The 20,950-nt window shown below is 50.1% G+C and overlaps 1 protein-coding gene across 1 annotated transcript; it reads right to left on the bottom strand.

Moving 5' to 3' along the window:
- Positions 1-822: 822 nt before the first annotated feature.
- Positions 823-9,806, bottom strand: LOC114857231 (transcriptional enhancer factor TEF-3-like). Its single transcript, XM_055509569.1, has 11 exons — positions 9,775-9,806; positions 9,562-9,626; positions 8,839-8,910; positions 7,473-7,607; positions 7,296-7,339; positions 6,977-7,038; positions 6,659-6,789; positions 6,297-6,470; positions 3,422-3,562; positions 2,578-2,730; positions 823-1,719 (listed from the first exon to the last, which is right to left on the bottom strand). Exons 4-11 carry the CDS (start codon positions 7,572-7,574, stop codon positions 1,606-1,608), a joined length of 921 nt encoding a protein of 306 aa, XP_055365544.1. The 5' UTR covers positions 7,575-7,607; positions 8,839-8,910; positions 9,562-9,626; positions 9,775-9,806; the 3' UTR covers positions 823-1,605.
- Positions 9,807-20,950: the final 11,144 nt, after the last annotated feature.

Genomic DNA, 20,950 nt, shown 5'->3' with positions numbered 1-20,950 from the left:
GCACCATGGCTCATGAAGGCTGTAAGGCCTGAAATGCTGCAGAAATGAGTTCCAACACTAATCAACTTTTTGAATTGAGAGGTCAGATTAGACGAGCAGTTTTAGTGTAAAGCTACATTCAAGGGTCAGTTTGTTGACTGTTCCAGAAATCAGTAAAATATACTATATAGTACCTCTATCCATAAAACAAAGTAACATGGGTACTATTACTACTTCTACTGAGCTGTAAACCCTCTGGCCTTTTACCACTTCTACTTTTTCCATACCGTAGGGAATTTTAGACAGAAACCCATTCTGTGGTTTAGACCAGCCTCCGGTGAATTATACGGGAACTGGGACTTAGTGTACTGCACAGCTGTTCTCCAAACACTAGAGTGCACGTTTCTAAAGTTACCAGGCAGAGCATCAAAACCTTCACCCCAGTCTTTAGGAGCCAGGGTGATGTGGCAGGAAGCGCGTAATGACGCCATACCACCGCCAGATGGCAGCACTTTAAAACGCAAACCGTAGCTATTTTACTTTTGAGAGCTCGCATGTTAAGAACAATTCTTACTAATTTTCATTTTATTTTATTCTAAACAATATCTTTTTTGTTTATACTAGATAGACCGAGGGTTAGATTGAGGAAACATTCACAATTCCCTAGTTTCACTAGTCCTAATAAACCCTGAATAGTCGCTCTTAAAGCTCTAGAATAAACACTTACCTTTTGTGTTACCTCTTAGAGTCCACATTCTTACCAACATTAACATTGGTTGAATTAGATGTCATTTCTAAAACTAATATTGAAAAGGACGCTGACATAATTCAAAACTCAACACATGTAAGAAACACTTATATTTCCATCTGATACTTCAGGCCAAGTAACAGTTACAGACACTTTCCGTAATCAACCCACAGATTCAAATCTGGTTCAAGTTAGCAGTGTTGTTATGTGCCTTTTGTTGTCATCAGATCATTTCAATCAATAACAGTAAGACAATACTAGAAACAAATAACATTAAACATCAAACAAAATGATACAATAACTCTTTAAAATCTCGTTAGCCTCTTGTTTTCATGACCTGGCTCAGAGGAGATGGATGTGGCACCGTACATGATTACTCAAGTGCTCAAATAACACGAAGGACTGACACCAAAAACAAATGGTACTTATGGATGTGCAAAGGAGAAATTCTCAATCTACTTTAAATTACTTTTGCCCCATTGTAATTCATATGTAAGTCACAAGGTGGCGCCCTGAGGTAGCCAGACGCCGCCGTAGCAACCATGCACATGTGTAAAAGAATCTAAATAAAAACAAGCACTAGTCAAATGAGATGAAGACGCCGGTGACTAATCTCTCATGCAGGTCTTGTTGGCTGGGTTTGGCTCCTTTGGTACAGTATAGAGGCCACAGTGCATCATGGTCCTCAGTCTGTTTCAGCGTCCGCGGTCCTGAATCCACCTCTCCCTCAGCAGTAGTAGTGTTCTTGGTGCTCCTCACCGAGTCGTACGGGTTCAGCTTTAAGCTCACGGAGGAAATAGTCCATTGGTTAGTGCTGTTGCTCGCTCGGGTGCTACCGTGGGTCTAGAGCAGGTAAAGTCCCGGCCGTTGAGACTCTGTCAGTCTTTGACAAGCCGGTAAATGTGATGCTGCGCGCCGTGCTCGCTGGTGGACACCTCGAAGACGTAGGCCACGCACAGCAGCGTCTCCAGCGTGTCCCTGTTAGTCACCACCTGTGGACGAAAGCGCCGCTCGGAGTCAGTACCTGACAGAGCTTTTTTATCATCACATTCTTCTCATACATTGATGTTATAGTGGGAGGGCGGGGGGGTGAGACGCCGTCCACTGGACGGGATGGAGATCCGCATGCGTGTGCACATCTGTGCGCGCGTTGTTCACGGCTGACGTGCGCTAAATCAGTCCATTGAGGACTCGATGCTCAATGTGGGCTCAATGCGCTCATTGTCCGCCCGCCGCTAGGAATGCGGCCGCCAGTGGAAGGGACACCGGCGTCTTTGAACCCCGGCGACGCGGACCACTTTGTTGCCATGGCGACGCGCCCCGGTCCGCTCGGCGCACGCTGACTCGTCCGACGCGCAACAGCCGGGAAAGTTTTTGCGCTCCGCCAGGCGAAATGCTGACATGTTCCTGTGCAGAGGTTTCCAGCTGTTCGTGGCCGGCCCACCTACACACACATGCAACCTCACCGCTCAGCTATACTCATTTAAAGGCCACTCCGTTCTTCCGCGCGACGCCCTTTACAACCGTGGGACACCTGCAAAAAGCACTTGAAAACTAAAAGAAACGCTGGATGTGCGCCATATGTGCTCTATCGCCTCAGACCGGCGTGAAACGCTACGCGAATGGCTCATGTCCAGATGTAGTCAGGTTGAGCTGCCTCTGCCTCGTTACAGAAACATCTGGAGCTGCAGCTTGTGCGCGAGGCTGCAGCTCCAGACTTACTGGAACTCGGTCAGCTGAAAACAAAAGCGATGAGGATTCAGAGTTGGCTAAAAATACGCCCATTTGGCCGCTGCTCCTCGACGCTGCGCTGCGTCGTCATCTGACCCGACGCCGTGTCGCCGCCGTACCTGTAGAATGGTGAAGTTCTCCAGCACACTGTTCATCATGTACTTCTCCGGCAGGTGTTTAAGCTTGTGAATGAAGTTGATCATGTATTCGCAGAGGGGCGAGCGGTGGATCCGGAACACGTAGCGCCCGTTCTCAAAGCGTGCGTACTCGGTCTGGAAGGAGGGGGACAACGAGCAGAGGATGTGATCCAAACGTCTGAGAGGTTTAGACATTATACACAACATCAACGACGCTATTCCTATGTTTTCATTCGACTCTGTAAACAATAACTCGTGGAAAAAGAATTTAAAATACATTCTAGGATGAAACTTGAACTATATTTAAAAAAAACAGGGATACATATTCCTCTAAAACTCAATTAGATACATTGGATATGAACATCTATGTGATAAGCTGTAATATGTATAATATAATATACTTAATGCAGCATATGGCATGCCAGAGATGACGATAAACATATTTATTGTGACAACCCTAATCGAATGATGGAGCCATTAAATATCATCATGTGGTCCACGCAGGCGAATGCATGTGCGTGTGTATGTGTTTGTGTGCTATAATCCATCAGCAGCGGGAGGGGGCGGGGACACTATTGCGTCTCGTTAACGGGAAGCACAGCAGTTAGTCACGCTAGGGAGACCTGTGAGACATGTCAGCTTCCTGACCTCAGATCAGCGGTAACTGACTGGAATCAATCTTCAGAGCAGCTGCTCCGACCTCTGGGTGACATCAATACTTTTTTTGACCTTACTCCTGATATGTAGAGATTTGTCTGCTATGAGGAACTGACTTTTTGTGTGTACGCGTGTGTGAATTCAGTCCCACACGCTGCAAGGATCTCACCTCCACCTTCTCCACCACCTGCTTTCCAAAGGAGCAGACTTTAGTGGACGAGGTGATGATCATGTTCTCGGAGCTCTCGTACTGGCTGGAAACCCCGTAGAAGAAGTTGCTGTCGTCCTGCAGGTTTAAACTGAGGTCGGCCTGGAGAGAGGAAGCAGACTGGAGTCAGACGAAGAGGCAGCTTGGAGGTGTGTGTGTGTGTGGGGGGGGGCGTCGGCTCAACGGGGAGCCATTTTCATGCAGGATCTACAGCGTGATCAGGGTGAGTCAAGCACACATTGGACTGTTCCAGCTCAACAAAGCTTAGCTTTAGCAAAGTGAAGCCCAGCGGCGCCTAACGGACCCGTCCCAGCGGACCCGTCCCAGCGTACCCGTCCCAGCGGACCCGTCCCAGCGGACCCGTCCCAGCGTACCCGTCCCAGCGGACCCGTCCCAGCGGACCCGTCCCAGCGGACCCTGTGTACCGTGGTCAAACTCAGCCTCAGTCTAAGCGCGGGATGTACGGTGACTGGTGCATTGAACTGAATCCAAAGGTGCCTCAGATGCAGGTTCACCTTTGGCCGATGCTCCTACTGGACTAAGTCTGAATGGAGGCGAGCGTAATCTGATTTAGGATCAGATCGAGGCGCCGCCTCCTCAGACAGCTGGGCTGTTTTACCTTTTCCCCTGTCGGGCTCTTGTCTCTTAATGGGCCATTGAGACGCTGCTCAGCCTCCTCTCATCTCTTCATCGCCCCGTTCATCTTCATCCCTGGCTCATGTAATTCCTCTATTTGTCTTCATCCCAGGGGCCTAGTGACCCTCTCCGAACCGCCATTCCCTGCTTCCCTAACCACCTGCGAGGGAATTCATCCAATTACAATCAGCAATGTGCAATTGGCTGATTAGATCTCGGCGGGCAGGCGGGCTGTGTAACAATTTAGCAGGGCCTGCTCAAATCGGATTCCCCCGGCACTTCAAAGGCGCGAGACAATCCGTTAGGACAGGGCCACAGGCGCCGAGGGGGCGAGCGAGGGGGCGAGCGAGGGGCGAGCGAGGAGGCGGGCGCTGGCCGACAGGGGCGTTAGCAGGAAATTCAATCTAGAACGCCATAGCTTTGGAGGCGGGCGGGCCGCCTGTCACCGTCGCCATGCCAACCTGCACCTCAGCGCGCCCTCCGGCCACGAGCGTCCACGTGGCCCCGCCACAGCGGCGACATCAAACGGGCGCCTCTCATCTGTTACAGCTGCTTAAATGAGGTTACGCTCGTTTCAGACGCTTATTTCGCTTTTCCTCACGGGCCGAGAGCACCGGCGCTGCCTTCACCTCCAGCGTGGACGCCGCCATGTCCAAATGTTTTGGAGCGTTTCTGTGTTTTGGTCATGGATGCCTTGAGATCTGCAGCCTATCACCCCCCCCCCCTCTCGCCCCCCGGGGGCACGATAAAATGAACAGACTGAGACAGTGTTATGAGCTTGTTTTGCTCCGGCGCATATGTCACAGCGGCGACTCGGCCAGGCTGCGACATGAATCCAGAGAGTAATATTTCACCGATGCTGGAGTTGTTGGTTAAACGCCACTCATCATTTCTCCTGCTGTCCCCGTCTCCTGTTCACACCCTGTCTGTGCCTTTATTGCTGCCTCGCTCCCTTTTCCCTCTATGATCCACGCTAGGGCCACTCATCCCCTCGCCCTGAATCCAACGCCTGCTGGACGGGGGACTACAGAGGCCCCGCTGCAGAGTCTCCTCTCACCCCACAATAAATAATGTCGCAGTCAAACATGTGAGAAGAGTAATTCCATGCATATGAAGCCAACTGGCGGCATGCGATCGCCAGGAGGCCCTTTGATCTTGACATTCACAGTCGCTGAACTCCAAACCACAGAGGTTAAAGCTCTATATGTGCTTTGCGAGTGGCAACACCCTTATGAGGCCGTGGATGAATGGACGCCTCAAACCAGTCACAAAAGGCACCTGAGGACCTGCAGAGAACCTCCGATGGTTCCCAGCGCTGGACGCTGTTCACGCTGCTATTAAAAGCACGGAGCTCTGAGGTGCAGGCGGTTGCGTGGACCGCGTACGTGTTTGCATGACACAAATACCAAGGGTCCTGTCCTGGGGTGACGTGAGGTGGTCACTTCAGGGAAACAAACAAAGTGCACGTATCTGGTTGCACATCACGCTCCCCGTCCTGTCTCACCTGCTGCCACTTGTTTTAGGAGCCCACTTTAATGCCGTCACCCTTCACATCCCCTCTTTCCACCATATCCTGCATATCTTCTCATCTGTTTGCATCACAAGCTCACTGTCATCGTGCTTCACTCATCTCTCCCAGTGTGTGAGTTGATGGAGCTGTGCAAGTGTGTGTGTGTGTGTGTGTGTGTGTGTGTGTGTGTGTGTGTGTGTGTGTTTTCTGGAGGCTTATCTAAAAATAAATATATTGGAGGGGGCATGAGGGTTGGACTCAGTGTAATAGCGCCGAGACAGGTGCCCGGGTTCACATTTCCCCTACTGAAAGATCAGGGCTGCCACTCTCCCTAAGGCTGTGGTCACACACAGTCACGCAGACATATACAAACACACAATGAGAGCTGTGCAGCAACGCACATAAATCAGCAGCGCTGCGGTGAAGGCAGGGACTCTCCGTACGGGACGTCCCAGGCTTAAAAACACACAACGCTCATCTTCCCCAGCGCTTCCTGTAAGCTGCCTCCACACAGTTAACACCGCTGAGCCATTAACGGCCAACAGGTGCTGGGGGACATTAACGGGAGGATCCGGCGCGCCGTCACCTCACCTGCACGGCGTGTGGCGGATTAAATGCTCCAGCCACGTCTGCGTGAACACAGTGTGAGCGGATTTGTCCGAGCTCAGCTGGATAAAAATGCGTCTTTACCCAGAACTTGACGAGAAAGAAAGCGGCGTGCGGCCCTTTGTCGAACAGCTCCTTCAGGCCTCCTTTCTTCTCCGGGAACTTGTCGTAGATCTGCCTGATGTCCACCGACTCCAGATACGGGTCGCTGTAGCTCGGGTTGGACTGGCCAATGTGCACAAACAGGTGCTTGTTGAACTGAGAGAGAGACAAAGAGCAAATGAGAGCAGGCTGAGCCTGCTGCCATGTTGCATCAATAGAAAACTATAGACAGGCATCACTTTCCCCCCCATGAGCATCATTCCTGCTCATCTGATGCACTTTGTGTTAATGATGTCTGTGGGACCCCCAGCTGGTGCCATTGCACGCCATGTTATCATACTCACAGTCTCTGGGTCCTGAGGTTGCTCCAGAAAGGCGGAGAACTCCAGCATTCGGAGCTTGGTGCTGGCAATGCTTCTACCCTGCCAAGGGGGGGCACCAGGAGACATGGACAGCCCCGCCGTGCTCTCATACCCTGCGGACGAGCCGGCCGGCGAGTGTTACGTGTGGACGTGACAAAGCACAAGTAGAAAATGCAGCAATATCACAGCTATTTCCCAGAGCTTGGTGCGAACTGCCCATCAAGAGCCGGGTTGTCTCATCACTTTACCGGCACGACAGCCGTCTGTCATCGCGTGTGTGTGTGGGGGGGGGTCACCCACCTGTTATGGGGGCCGGGCCGGACGCTTGCATGGCGTAAGTCTGCTGGGAGAAGGGCTTAATGCTGGAGAGATGAGACAGAGCAGTGAGGGAGAGACGCATGTCATGCACCATGTCAACCTTATGACCCCATCTCCCACACTAATTGGACCAGCTGACCCCGTGGATGCAGGAGGCTGAGGGCCAGACAGCTGAAGACTTTCATTTATAATTACACCAATTTGTTTTAATTTGTTTAGACATTCATTACCTGGCTGAGGATATGGTCACATGAAACCTACTGATAAATACTGAAGTAGTGTTTTAACAGCAGCTACTCACTCTTCATGGCCTCCTGGCTGTCCTGGGAGAGCTCCGTGCCAAAACTGGGAAAGACAATGGAGTGGAAATAAAAAAATATATAGAATTGTATTTATTCTGTATCTGAATGATTGTGTCTACTGACTCGTCCATTTTAATCTAAATAACGAGAGAAAGGGAGACTGGTCAGGCACTCACCCCACCAGCAGAGGGATAAGCCGGCCTGGAGAGGCCCTGTAGAGTCATCTTATTCTGGAAGGCTGTGGGTGAGATGATCTGGGCTGAGGACATGGTGGCCATACTCTGCAGGGCCTTGTCTTTGGCAGCCTGGTCCTAGGGAGAGGAGCAGAGCGGCAGTGAAGCCCCCCATCAGACTCCATTTAAGTCACCGGTAACACCAGGAGCGCCGTAAAAGGGGAAAAGAATGGTTGAAGCCAGCTTGCATCATGGGTGAATCCCTGCCAGGCAGAGAGCTGGGGAGAAGCTGATATTACCGTCAAGGGCCTTTGGGTCAAGAGTTAAGTTTATTACTTTGGCAGCGGCAGGCCGGCGATGACAACTAGCCTCGGTTGGAGGTCACAGTCTAAGACGAGGCAGGCAACAGAGCTGCAGCCGCGGGTTAAAATACACACATCACAATGGCATCAACTTCACTATGCGCCGCCGATGAAATAAAAAATAATTTCGCTGCGAAGCGGCACCTGTCGCCTCTGAATTCACTCCTTCAGCAGTTTCCACAGCAGGGCAACGAGGACTCGCTGCCCAGCCCTAACGGGCAAGGCCACACGGTGCATTCTTCTTCCCAGAGCTGGCTAAGACAAGAGCATAGCTGAAATATGGGGCTGCATGTGGTCGGGAGCTCAGTTACAGCAGAGACGCATTTAAAAGGGCCTGTGACAGGGGCCGACCCTGTGACCGGAGCCGGGCTCTGCCAGCTTTGACCGTCATGGCCGACGCAGGGTCCTGTTCCCCCGCTGTAGGTGTGAGTATGTGAGTGTGTGTGGACCAGAAATGTAAACTGAGAAAGCAGCGGCGGCGGCGGCGGGAGGTGTGAGCGCACAGAGAAACTTTTATTGCGGCACTTAGCGGACGTAATACCTGGAAGGAACAACGCAGGGATTAATTTGTTTCCTGACAATTGCGTTTGGTTCATCCTGTTCATAACGGTACAGTGGGCCCCGGGCCTCCAGAAGCACGTTCACATTTCATCAAAATGTGTCAGCATCCCATTTGAAACCAGCATCTATTAGATAATGCAATTAAAACAGCCAATAGTTGGTGCCTTTATGTTAATAGAAGGTGAAGACGGGGCAGGGTCGCTGGAATACCTAAAACCTAATTACACCAGGAAATAATATGTTGTAACAAATTTTTCAGCCGTTTTCCCATCTGCTGCTGTTCACCTTAATTAAACTCATGATCAGGCCTCAGATGAAAGAGTCACAACCCAATACAGCACATTAATGGCAATTTGGAAGAAAAATATGGTGTTTTATTTATTAAATATGTAATATATATTATTCTTCATGTCAAATGCTCAAAGTGAAGAAGGAGGTTGACTCACGTAGCGTACCTTCAGCTTCACCTGGATCTCTCTGGCCTTCCGCCGGGCCAGAACCTGGATGTGACTGGACACCTGAGGGACAGGGACAACAGCAGACTTAGGCTTCCAGACCTGGGCCACCTGGACCTTTAGTCTGGTGAACAGGCAGCATTAAAGCGGAGAGGACACAGACGATGATAACTACATTTATGGGGCACTTGTTTAAAAATATATTTACTGTGTTTTATATTTTTTCTAAACCATAACCGTTAAAGCCCATACTGTTCAGCCAGCAGCCTGTCCTATCCTCCATCCTGACCTTTCACTGCCGCCCTCTCCCCTCTTTGCATTCCCACACTGACTCAGCCACATGACTTAGCGGGGACCCTTTCTCTCTGCACCTATCACTGCCCATACATCAGTCCGTCCGTATCAAATGCCACAGTGAGGATAAGGTTCCAAATCCCTCGTCTATCCCGCCCGGGCCTCCCGTCTCGCTCCCCCATATTCCCCGGCTTCTCTTCCCCTCTAACAAGCGGCAGCTCCGCGAGGTGGTGAAGAAACAACACTTGATCTTATAGCGTCTGTGCATTGGGATGGAGCCCTGCATCAATCATCATCCGCCGCTCTCCAGCAGGAGGACGCGGCGGGTATCGCGTCGGGGGCCGCCGGGCCGTCACTCAGCGGGAGAGGGGGGACTTTAAAAATAGGAGCGGCTTCAGATGGCATTTGCAGAGAACTGACCTGCTTCCTGGTCCGCGTCTTGCCTGTGCGGAGTTTGATGTAGCGTGCGATCAACTCATTTCGCCCTGCAAAGAAGCAGAACAAGGGGTTTTAGTTTGGTCAACCAGCCACAAACTCAGACAGTATAAATATCTCCGTAAATTGCTGCTGTGAACCGAGGGAGGAGGGCGGCTGTTCTCGGTGTGTGAGAATAAGATGTTTACTGAGGCTAACCGTGAACTCATCAGCAGTAAGCCTGGCCAGGAGGCTCGGCGCGCGGGAGCGAGGAGACGTACGCGCGCCGCACGCGTCTGTGCACATATTAATACAAATAGCTGTGAGCTCATCTGTGCACACGCTTGGACTGGATGAGTGTGCAAACACATGACAAGCCTGACTCCCGCTGCGGGCAAACGTGTCAGCGCTCAAAACCTCAGGTGTGAGCGCGGCGTATGGTGTGTTTGGGTGAGAGCTTGCATCAGTCTCAGGCTGCACCCCCCTCCCCCTCCTCCGAGCTCTGCCGCTGCTGACGGAGCAGGTGGAGGCTGCAGCCATGCGACCCTCGCACCAGACTCAGGACAAGACGCACCGCAGTTCACTGACCTAAAGGGGGCCCAGTCTGGAGAGGCGTGTGTGTCAATGTTTATGGAATATGCCTTTACGCCTGCAGTAAATCTTAGACTCGTTCCCCCCCTCCTCCTCTCCAGGGTCTCCAGTTACAGGAGGCCGACAGTCATGTGGCTTCTTTCACCTTGCACTTCAAAACTGAACTTCTAGCGGTTTAAAGGGTGAAATAAACAGAAATATTTGAACCCTCATGGTCTCCTCACGATTTAAACCAGGTGTGGATGTAGCGATCATAAGCACTGATGTATAAAACTTGTCTTTACTATTCATGTGCTGACACACATTTTAGTAATATACATCAAACATAAGGCACAGAGGTCTTCACACTCACACATAGTCATACAAGGGTTTGTAGGACTTTGCACCACCTCTTGAACACGGTGATTTTTCCTTTGGCACCACATCTCCTTGTGAATTAACACACAGATCAGTCACGACATTTAACCCGGCACAAACCCGTCACATTTTCCCTCACATAGTGACGCACGGGTCAGACCTCTCAACCTTCTACGAACGGCCCAATCAGGTGACGCCAGCTGGTGATGGAGGGGAACCTGAAACCGGGCTGGACCCCCATCACAAATTCTGTCAGCCAATAAAAGTGATCAGATTTTGCGCGGAATGCCGAACGCCGTTTCTCCCCATTGCTCATGCTAATCGAGTGCCCCGGGCCTTGGCAGCATCTGTGTTAGCATCTGCGTTAGCATCTGCTAAGCCGCCACAATGACAACTCACATTTTTGGTATTGTCCATAAGAAGTAAGGACTGATGAAAATCTGCTGAGGTCGTATTTAATTCCAAAGCACAAAGATGATGAAGTAGAAAAAAGAATGATGTACTTTAAAAGCTAAAGGCTTCAATAAAACTACAATACACTACAATAAAATATACAGCGTGATTAAGCTGTTTATTAATTACAACATTCCTCTATGTCATACTGCTCATTAGTTCCAATCAGATGGTGTGACCAGAAGGCTGTGGAGGAGCCGTCTACAACGCCTACAAAATAAAATTGACTAAGAGCCATAAGAAATGTTCACATTACACAACAGAGATAATATGTGTGAGTCCACGATGAATCAGTGACCGTGTGAATAGTGAAAGAGGAAAACTGTGGTGGAAGGTTCGCCATCAAACACATACTGTACGACCCGGCGGCAGAGGCTTTTACTGTATGTGAGGCTTGGTCTGCATCGGTTCAGGTACAGACGTGAACACAGCCACCTCACGACTATTTGCCTCTCAGGCCTGTTTCACGTTTAAGCCCCTGAACTTATTTCATTACTTCCACGGGGATTAAAAGTTCCACGGTTCCACTTCCACTTCCCCAGCAGTTCATTAGGTGGAAGCTCCTCTCAGTGCCAGTAGGAAACTAAGATGCATGAGCATATACGGAAGAAATGCAAATCAAAACACATATAAAGTTTTCCTTTTTCTGTCTTCAGCTCAAAAATAATGATTCAAACACGGGCCAGTTTCACCGATATGAAGGTACCCTCACACTAAATTAGCCAGACGTGTATGGCAAATAATTAATAATAAACAGCTTCATTAATGGGCTGTGAAAGCCCTGTGCTTCATGCTCTCGTATCAGATGCCCTGCCACTCCTAGAGCGGGGGCTCAGGGAAGGGCCCATCAAAAATACCCTGCAACACACCCATGAGATCAGAGGGGACGCAGTCACACAGCGATGAGATCATGATATCCGATGGGGACAGCACAGACAGAGAGCGTGTGGCTGCCAAGGCTGTAGGAAAGTCAGGAGGAACATTATACCATCATCCACCGCTCCACAGTTTGATGTTGTTTATCACACCGGCCACAGTCACCGACTTGTCTGGGGGAAATTTGATTCTGGAAAAATTCCTTAAGGGCACGAAAAGTGACCCGCCTCAGCAGAGGCAGAGCGGAGTATTCCAGAGTTCAGAGGGAGCTTCATATGTATTAGAAACTACTTTATTAATGTAGAAGCGTCTTCTTTTTTTGTAACTGTTACATTTCTACACTGACAGAAACTTAAGAGCATATGTTTAATGGGCCTGGTTGATGGTGACTCTCCCCTGAGGCTGTGCTCCTCACTGTCCCGGCCTTCACACTGTCTGAGCTTTAAACCTCCATCACATTTTAAATGTGTAACACCTGTACGTTTGTCCACACATCTGCCGGCCATACGTCGTCCATCTGCAGCACATTCGCTCCACTTTGTCCGCTCGGGAAAACAAAAGGTCACGTTTAGGCTGCAGGAATGTCTTGACCGGGTGTTATTTCCCCTCCAATAGTCTGGATGCAGCCTGGCGAGCTCTGATGAAGCAGGAACAAGCTAACCTGCTTTAGTCCAAAGGTCTGACATTAAAATAACACTTGTAAAAATAAAGGATCAGTTAAATCGAGTGTTACTTCCTGTCTGTGGCCTCTGATGGTCTCTCACAGGTGTCAGGTATGCTTGTAAAAACACCAGCTCATGCAGCTGTGGAGTGAATATAACAGATGTTACATCATATTAACACAACCTGCCACCAGTGACTTCGCAATTACAACGATTTACGCCAAGGCGCGGTCGCCCACGGCTCGACGTGCAGTAATCCATCAAGTGTCCGGCGAGAGCTCGGTTACATGGTCGCCACCGCTCGCCACGTCTTACAGTGCGAGGTCCAGAAGCGAGGGCTGGCGGGAAATTGATCGAGTTGGAAAGAGAGGATTCCAGGAGTTCGCCATCAACAGGGGGTTTCCTCGAAAACCCTCGAAAGCATAAAATCCCATGAGAGCCTGAGGGGCTATTTCAGGACTAGATGGTAGGAGGTTCAGGTTCATCCTCCTGCTCATGTGACCTCTCACCCAGGAATACTCTGTCAAAGGCACCATCATGGAAGCCTGGCTGTCCCATCAGCTTCCTAAAACACACTGAACACTGGGCTGAACACACCCAGGGCTCAGATTTTAACTGTATGGTGACAGAAAACCGGGCTAGCGTAGCATCTTCTCAAACTGTCTGAATTAAAAGCATTCTTTTTACTTGCGCCCATGTTTAGACGTGTACAGGCTGTTTTTCATGCACTCGCAGCAGACTAGTACCACGGGTGTACATCCACAAATAGAGAAACCAGCTCCTAAACCCTTAAGACAAATACGAAAAACAAGGCTTATTTACATTCAACTTACGTGAGCAGCCTGCATGTAAAACCTGGCTGTTACCAGGTCACTTAATGGTCAGCGCCACATAACAACACAGGCCCGGCCGGCGGCTTCAGGGGTCAACGGGTCAAGGTCAACCGTGAAGCTGCCACCTGAGTGACAAAGTTTGGGCCTGGGTGAGGACTCGCTCGTACTTTCCGCTGATCTTTATATCACACGTCTAATGAGGATCACTTGATGAAAACATATTTGCACCGCCGGACCAAAACCAACAATGGGCCGACATGTTGCACAAGCGAAGCTCCGTGGGAGCATCATTCATTGTGACTGAAAAACACGCCGCTACTGAGGGACCCTTCCTTGACTTCGTCCAGGTCACCGACGCGAGCGGACGCACGGTTCGCAGGAAGACGGGCCCGTCGGAACGTGAGAAAAGCGTCCCGGCGCGCAGATGTTCGGGAGGCGAGTGTGAGAAAGGCAAACAGCTGCGTTAAAGACGATGCGATTTAAAGCGTGAGGCAGCTGAGTCGATGAAAGACGCCGTCAGCTGCGCATGCACTGAAACGAAGCGCTCCCAGTGCTGCTCTGGCTGCGCGCCGCTCAAACGCAGGGACTGTTTTCCATTATTGCAGCATGAGGTCTCGCTCCGACCAAAGGGCGCATCTCTCGCTGTGAGCTGCACAAGGCAGGAAATGTTTTCCTTGGCAGATGCATGTCGAATTACCGCTGGAGCACATAACCGCCGCAACATCCGTGACACCAGCCCTAATAAGCGAGGTAATAGGTCTGCTGAGTAATGGGCATGAGGGGCCAGCGCTATGTAGGGCATTATGGGAAAAAATGCGGTGAATATATGTGAAATATGGGATGAAAACATTCCAGTCAATTTAGGAATTTACAATGGAGAAGGCGATCGAACACATTCCTTCTGTTTCGCTACTCAGAGACTCAATATCGTGATGTTTGACAAAGAATGGCATTCATTCCTCAGCGGGGAATTCGGCCTAAAATCCAGAGTATGTCGCTCTCAGGCAACAGATACACGCTTATTCAGCCAGGAGGTGTTTTGTCTACGCGTCCGTGTTTACCCTGCGAGGAGACCAGATAACAGATAAGTCCTCACTTCTGCATCTCCCCGTGCCTTCAAAGATATCGCCGGCTGATATTTGATTTGGCTACCTGACGGACGAGCCGTCAGCACTTCAGCAGCATTAACAACACTAAAGACCCTCAAAGTGGCTTTGCATCGATCGCGGCTGCCGAACGACTTGAGTCGCTGTCCATGTGTGGCCCCGGGAATGGTGATAGAAGGGGCAGGACTGGGGAGCTGCTGGGACTGGGAGCACTGGGTACACAGCAGGCCACGCAGGGCCTCGCTTGCTGTTGTTATAGATGTGGATTTGCAGAAAGGGATCATCTGAGGTGAAAGGAAAGGCCGGTACAGAACAATGAGAGTGAAGGGAGGAGGAGAAGTGGGCGATCTCTACCGGTTTTACCCCCAAACGCATCCTGGGGGCAGGTGTGAGCTCCCCTGGCTCACCTTGGTGTTTATTTGTCCAAGCCTGCTCCCCCTCCACAGGCGCTCAAAGGGTAAACGTCTATTCTGGTTTAGGGTTGCAGCCGAGCAGCCTTGAACCCCCGGGCTCCCAGCATGCCATTCCAGGCGGGCCAGCGCGCTCCCTGGCACGCATCACCTGCCCCTGACCCCCGCTGGGAGGATGGGGCACCTCGGTGCGCTGCCAAACACCCTCCTACCCAGCCCAGCACCTCCGCTGTGCAGCCTCCCAGACGCAGCCGCCCCCCTCCCCGACCCCCTTCAACTGTTATTACAGGCTTTATAAGGGTTTAGATGATCAGCGGATGGCCATGACCTCGATAGGCTGCGGGGCCCGGCTCGGCCCGGCCCGGCTAATAGTTAAAAGAGCTGTCTGGCACAGGCACGGAACAAGGCGATGACAGAGGCCGTCTGGTTCCTAGTCTGTTCACCACCGACGAGATCCACTCTCAGAAAAAAAAAAAAAAACGCCATCTGTCACCAAACATCTATCAGCCGGACGTCTCACCTTCCCAGCACCTGTTCGGCAATGACATCGCCCTAATATCTGCTGAGGAAAGACCTGTAGTAAAAATATGCTGTGCTGCGGCAAAACGGACTGTTTCTATTTGATAATATACATATCTATACATTTCTGGCTAAGAAGCTAATTATGCTAACAGAAATGGGCTCTCACTCTCTCGCTCTCTGAAGTTACAAAGGGGCAGAGGCTTTGTGGGTATTTTTATAAAAAACATTTACATTTTCTACTTCTTCTTCTAGTTCCCGAGCGTTAACGAACAGATCTGAGCAGTCGCAGCGCTGAGGAGACGTCAGCGGTTCGCTTCGAGCACGTGCGCCTGCTCCTGACGCATCGTGTCATCACGGCTGTATGTTACGGCAACAAGTGGGGCTGACAGCTGTGCAGGAAACAAGAGTGATGTGAAACACGCACACGGGGAGTGGAAGTGAATGCGCGTTGCTGTGGGAGTATGTGAAACCAAATGTCCGACCACATGGAGCAGCTTGTGCTGGGAAATATTTGTGTTCGAGCTCGCACAACGCTGCAGATGTGAGTTGTGTTGACTTGTGGCCAGCAGCAACTGGGAGCCACAGTCATAGAATACTGATTAATCAACAATCTGAGACTTATTAGATCCCTGTCAGTCGAGTTTGAATTCATAGGATTATTATCCTTAAACCTTGACAGAGGTGCACCGGTGGTGGCTCGTACCGTACATCTTGCCCTCGTCAGAGAGGATGATCTTCCTGCGGCCACAGGGAGGGTAGATGGCCAAGGCCTCCTGGAAGCTCTGCTCGATGTCAGGGCTCCACACGCCCTCGGCATCGTTCTCCAGGGGCTTGTCAAGTCCGTCTCCCAGCTCCTCACTCCCACCCCTGGGGGAGGGAGCCGGCACCCACTCCGCAGACGTGGTGGGACGACAAGGGGAGGACCCCGGAGCAGGAGGAGCAGGGGCGGGCGGGGAAGACGGGGGAGGCTGCAGGGAGGAGGCTGCAGGGAGGAGGCTGCAGGGAGGAGGCTGCAGGGAGGAGGCTGCAGGGAAAATCCACAGGTGTGATGATGGCGGCGATGCGGCGGGTCCGTCCTAGGAAGCAAAGCACACAACGTTAGAATCCAGCTCTCTGAGCTTCAGGGAACCACCGGTCGCGTGAAGCGCACGCCGGACCACTTCGGGCTCGCCGCTGCTAATCCCCCACCTTCTTGCATCACTTATTAGGTTAACGCCGGCATGAAAATAAACCGCAAAGTGGCACCTAGCTTTGAGCGAGCGAGCGAGAGAGAGAGAGAGAGAGCAGGGGGCTAAAGTCAACAGATGAGGACACACATTAAAGCGGGATCACCATCCTCAGACATTCAAGCCAAGGAGGATCACACCAGGATATGAAGTCTTGAAGTCTAGGGGCTGTGTACAGAAACGGACTGTTATGATTGGACGTATGGACCCTTCAGTGGGTTTGGTGCATTGTTTTGGGTGGAGGGAGCGATTACGTCGACACTGTGACAGAGGAGAGCGACGTCTGAGTCACAGCATGTCCACATCCTGTTTGCGTCGGTAGGATGTGCACTCAGGGCTTGAAGACGCGTCTGCTCCACCTCTTCCTCTTAGCGGACGTGCGGGGGGGAAAATGGAAATGGGCACAGTTGGCAAGAGCCGGTGAAGAAAGAGGCTCACAAAGTCATGAGTCAGCACAAACGGACCTTTGTGTTTGTCACTGACGACTTTCCTGCCACAGGGAGAGAAGACGTCCACACCCGTTTAGGGCAACGGGACGAAAAGCAGCGTCCGTGACGTCAGCGAGTGGAGGTGTGGCCGTGAGGAGGACCCCCGGCCTCCCGCTGAGACCCCCGACGCGCTGATGTGCAGACAAACACGAAGCAGCAGAGCCAGAGCCGAGCAGCTACTAAAGGTTTAACTAAATTAACAGGTAAAACATCCCTGGTCCACCTCCAGCGAGGCCTCTCCTCCCTGGATCCGCTCAGCGGGACGATCCCCCAGCTGGTGCTGCATTCAGGGGTCCGGCCCCCCTCAACGCTAACAGGCGATAAGAGGAGAAAACACACGCGGACAAAGAGGGGGCCCACGCGTATAAACACACTGGCGGTATTCATCCAGAGCATCGCAGCGACACAAAGCCTCACACACACACAGAAGAAGAAGAAGAAACAGCAGGGAGCTGAACTTTTCACCTCCACCAGCCAGGTGGGTGGGAGCCGGGCAGCGCCGGACCCCGAGGCCTGAACGGGGCGTCGCTGGAGCGCATACGTTTCACACACACTCACTGTCGAAGCCCAAATAGCCCCACTTACATGATGATAGGCTGATAAAGTGTGTTTGTTAGCGAGTGTGTGCTTAACTGGTCACAACCTGCACTCATCAGGCTGAGAATGCAGGCTGGAACAAAAACAGCAGCCGTATAGAATGTGCGCTGCCTCCAAGACCCTCGTTCAAGGGGCTCCATCAGATCCGCTCCCAGAGACGGCAGTCGGATCGGCTGCAATCAATGAGGAGCCCAGAGCTGTGGGCGCAGAGCGCTGCTGCTGAAGAGGAGGCCGACGGGGCGCCGCGAGCCTTTGTGGAACGAGGCTCGTACGCGAGGCGTCATCCGCTTGTCTGCTGCAGCGGAGGAGGAATGATCGCTATGTGGGATGTGCTCAAAGAATGACTCCTCCGCTTTAGAGGAGACGAGTCTCGGGGCAGCGTTTTCACACAAGGCTCAAACACTTTTGATACTGTCTTACCAATAGCGCTTTGTTACTGGTTCCATTCCCCCCAACTCTGCTTCAATCCACCTGTTGCCTCTCTGCAAAGCACACTGCTCTCAGCTGCCCTGCCAGACACACACACACACACACACACACACACACACACACACACAGGCCAGCCCTGCGCTAAGCCATCGCAAACCCCGGCCCAAAATATTCACGCACATGCTGCCTTTTACCCTCGTAGCTGCACGGACCTAAATAAACACTCAGCAGATTATTAGACGCGTCTCATACGACAAATGAGGCTTTCTTTATAAAAGCCTCGGCTCGGCCTCGGACTGATTCAACCCAATGGGCTTATTTTGGAAGATTTAACTGTACTGGTATCGGAGGGAGCTGCTGTTGTTGTAGCCTTGCTTCATGCGTCAGGACACCACAACAACTGCACTCCTGCAGAGTCATATGTGTACTAATCACATACAAAGAAGTAGAAGATGGCTTTTAAATACTACTATTTATTTAGAACCAGGACACCAGAACCACTGTAGCTACTAATCATAACAGCACCAAAAACTATAAAAAAATTTACCAAACAACAACCACTACATGACACCAGTGTTTATTTACCAGTGGAAGTAAACGCTGCTACTGTGTTTCAGTCTCTACTAGTTTATAGTAATAGTAGTAGACTTTATACAGTATAAGAGACGAGTACTGAACTGTGAACCATGCAATATTAACTGGCATCTTAACTGAAGTTAAAATTTAAAAACCAATCTACAGCTACTGGCCACTTTATAAACAAGGTAAGTGCAAGAAATTAAGAGGTCGTCCTATTGTTTTGTCCCATCATTTATTTTACATTTTTGGCTAAAACCAACATAATCTAATCTAAACTTTAATAATGTTAATATAATGCACTCTATAGTTTGACTCCAGCACACACTATGACCTCAACAATAAACATATAGTAGAATTATCACAGCTTCAACCTAAATAGCCAGGAATTATAAATCTAATTGTCTTATTAGTAATTATTAACGTTAAATGTTTTCAAAACATAAATAAAGTTCAAAACACTAAAAGCGTCTTTAGGTACAAATAGAGATTTCCTCATACTTCGAGTTTTTAAACTGCGGTATTTTTATGTAACTACAGTAAATAACGTGAATACGTCTCCCAGCTAATAAAACAGGTGTTTTAACCGCGTAAGCCAGCGCGTGAAGCCACTTCCAGTCTACTCACTTGTTGACAGAGCAGGAGAACACCGATGAATAAAACAGGCGAGTTAATAAATAACACAGTCGGGATTATCTCAGTCTCTCGATGTAAAAAATTACCCGGACGAGACGCTTAATGTTTGACCGCGCGGCGCTGACGTTGTTACTTCACAAAAGGGGGAAAAAGTTGCGGAGCGGCACGACAGGAAGTCCGCGCGCAGGCGCGCGCGCACCGCTACTGCAATTAAAGAGGAAAGAAATGTAGGAATTTGAGCGAAGAAATGCCAAATATTTGAGGAATGCTACATTCGACGATGAGTGACAACGACCGAAAAAGACAGAAAAGTAAAACTACGAGCTCTCGTGCCGAATATTCGCCAAACTTTGAACCGGACACAAGTGACAGTAAGAATGTGGGTTTCTGATTTGACAAATTATAAAAGTTGTAGGAACTTACCTGGAGGTTTGAGCGCAGTGGAACCGGAAGGCAGGTACAGCAATATCTCGTCTTTTATTTTAATGAAGAGTGTCTCTGCAATTTGTTCTGTCTTTGTTTCTGTTTTCTGCTGCCTCGTCTCCTTCCTGGAGCCGCTCGTTTGAAGCGAGAGGAGGGCAGGAATTTCAGGAATTAGCCGTGGTATGACATGAAGCCTGGAAAAAGCCTGAGAAAAAGACCAAGGGAGAGAAGGAGGGGAGGGGAGGGGAGGAGGTCTGACCGGTCAGCGCGTAATGATGATAAGGGGGGAGGAGGGCTCAGAAACGGAAAGGAAAGGGGGGCGTGAGTGGGGCAACGCAAAGGAAACCTCATCAAGAATAAGAGCGTTGGGAGGAAAAGGATGAACAAACAGTGCGTGATAATTAGGAATCAAGTCACTGACGTCACAGAGCAGTTGATGAGGAAACTGAGTGAAAGTCAGATTTAAAATGACTCAATCAGAATTTTCCCTGTACGAATAAATTAAATGTTTATCGTTCCTTTAACTCATTAACTACATATGCTTGATTTATTGGTGATTTCATACCCTCATACTGTATTAATGTTCCTTTGGGAAGCATCTTGTTTGGTAACGCTGTGGTTCTGCTCTGGGAGACACTTACAGTGTTTTTATTGCCATGAAACCAAGTATGAGTTTTACATAATGCAATCTGATTTATTAAAATTCCGATATAGACTAAAAGCTTTGTTGTGTCATAATAAAGAGTGGTCTCATACTGTTTTCATATTTAATATGTAAGACATGTGCAAAGCCGCAGTTATAACCCATGGCATTTTCAAGGCCCCTTTGCGTAATAGTGTGTTTTAATAATAGTAATAATATGTTCCAGGTTCACGCTCACTAAAGCAGACAAACACACTAATACTCCGCGCTTAGACGTGTTGTGCAACTCATTAAAGGACTTGAGGCGTGATTGAGATGTGATTCTGAACTTCGGACTCTGTGAGGCAACGTTTGCAGTTTGGAATGATTCGACCTCTAGCCCCCTCTAGTGGCCGTTTGTGTTATTACACAGTGCCGGTTCACTGGCAGCACGTTTGTTTCTACTGGGACTTTTCAACATTAAATGAACATATTGGAAAAAACTAAACGTGCTCAGCTTTCTTTAATAGATTGTAGATCCCTGAATTCAGAAATATGCAAAGCTGTATAAATAACAATGAGTCAAAC

Source organism: Betta splendens, chromosome 6 (assembly GCF_900634795.4).
Source record: "Betta splendens chromosome 6, fBetSpl5.4, whole genome shotgun sequence".
Lineage (NCBI taxonomy): Eukaryota > Metazoa > Chordata > Actinopteri > Anabantiformes > Osphronemidae > Betta > Betta splendens.
This window is presented reverse-complemented; position numbering and strand designations above follow the sequence as displayed.

What these genes read in the sequence shown, in the direction of transcription:
- LOC114857231 (XM_055509569.1), bottom strand. Translation starts at nt 7,574, where the DNA reads ATGGCCACCATGTCCTCAGCCCAGATCATCTCACCCACAGCCTTCCAG. An exon ending in CTTATCCCTCTGCTGGTGGG is followed by an intron (nt 7,340 to 7,472) that starts GTGAGTGCCTGA and finishes TGTCTTTCCCAG; the next exon opens with TTTTGGCACGGAGCTCTCCC. An exon ending in TCTTTCTCGTCAAGTTCTGG is followed by an intron (nt 3,563 to 6,296) that starts GTAAAGACGCAT and finishes TCCTCTCTCCAG; the next exon opens with GCCGACCTCAGTTTAAACCT.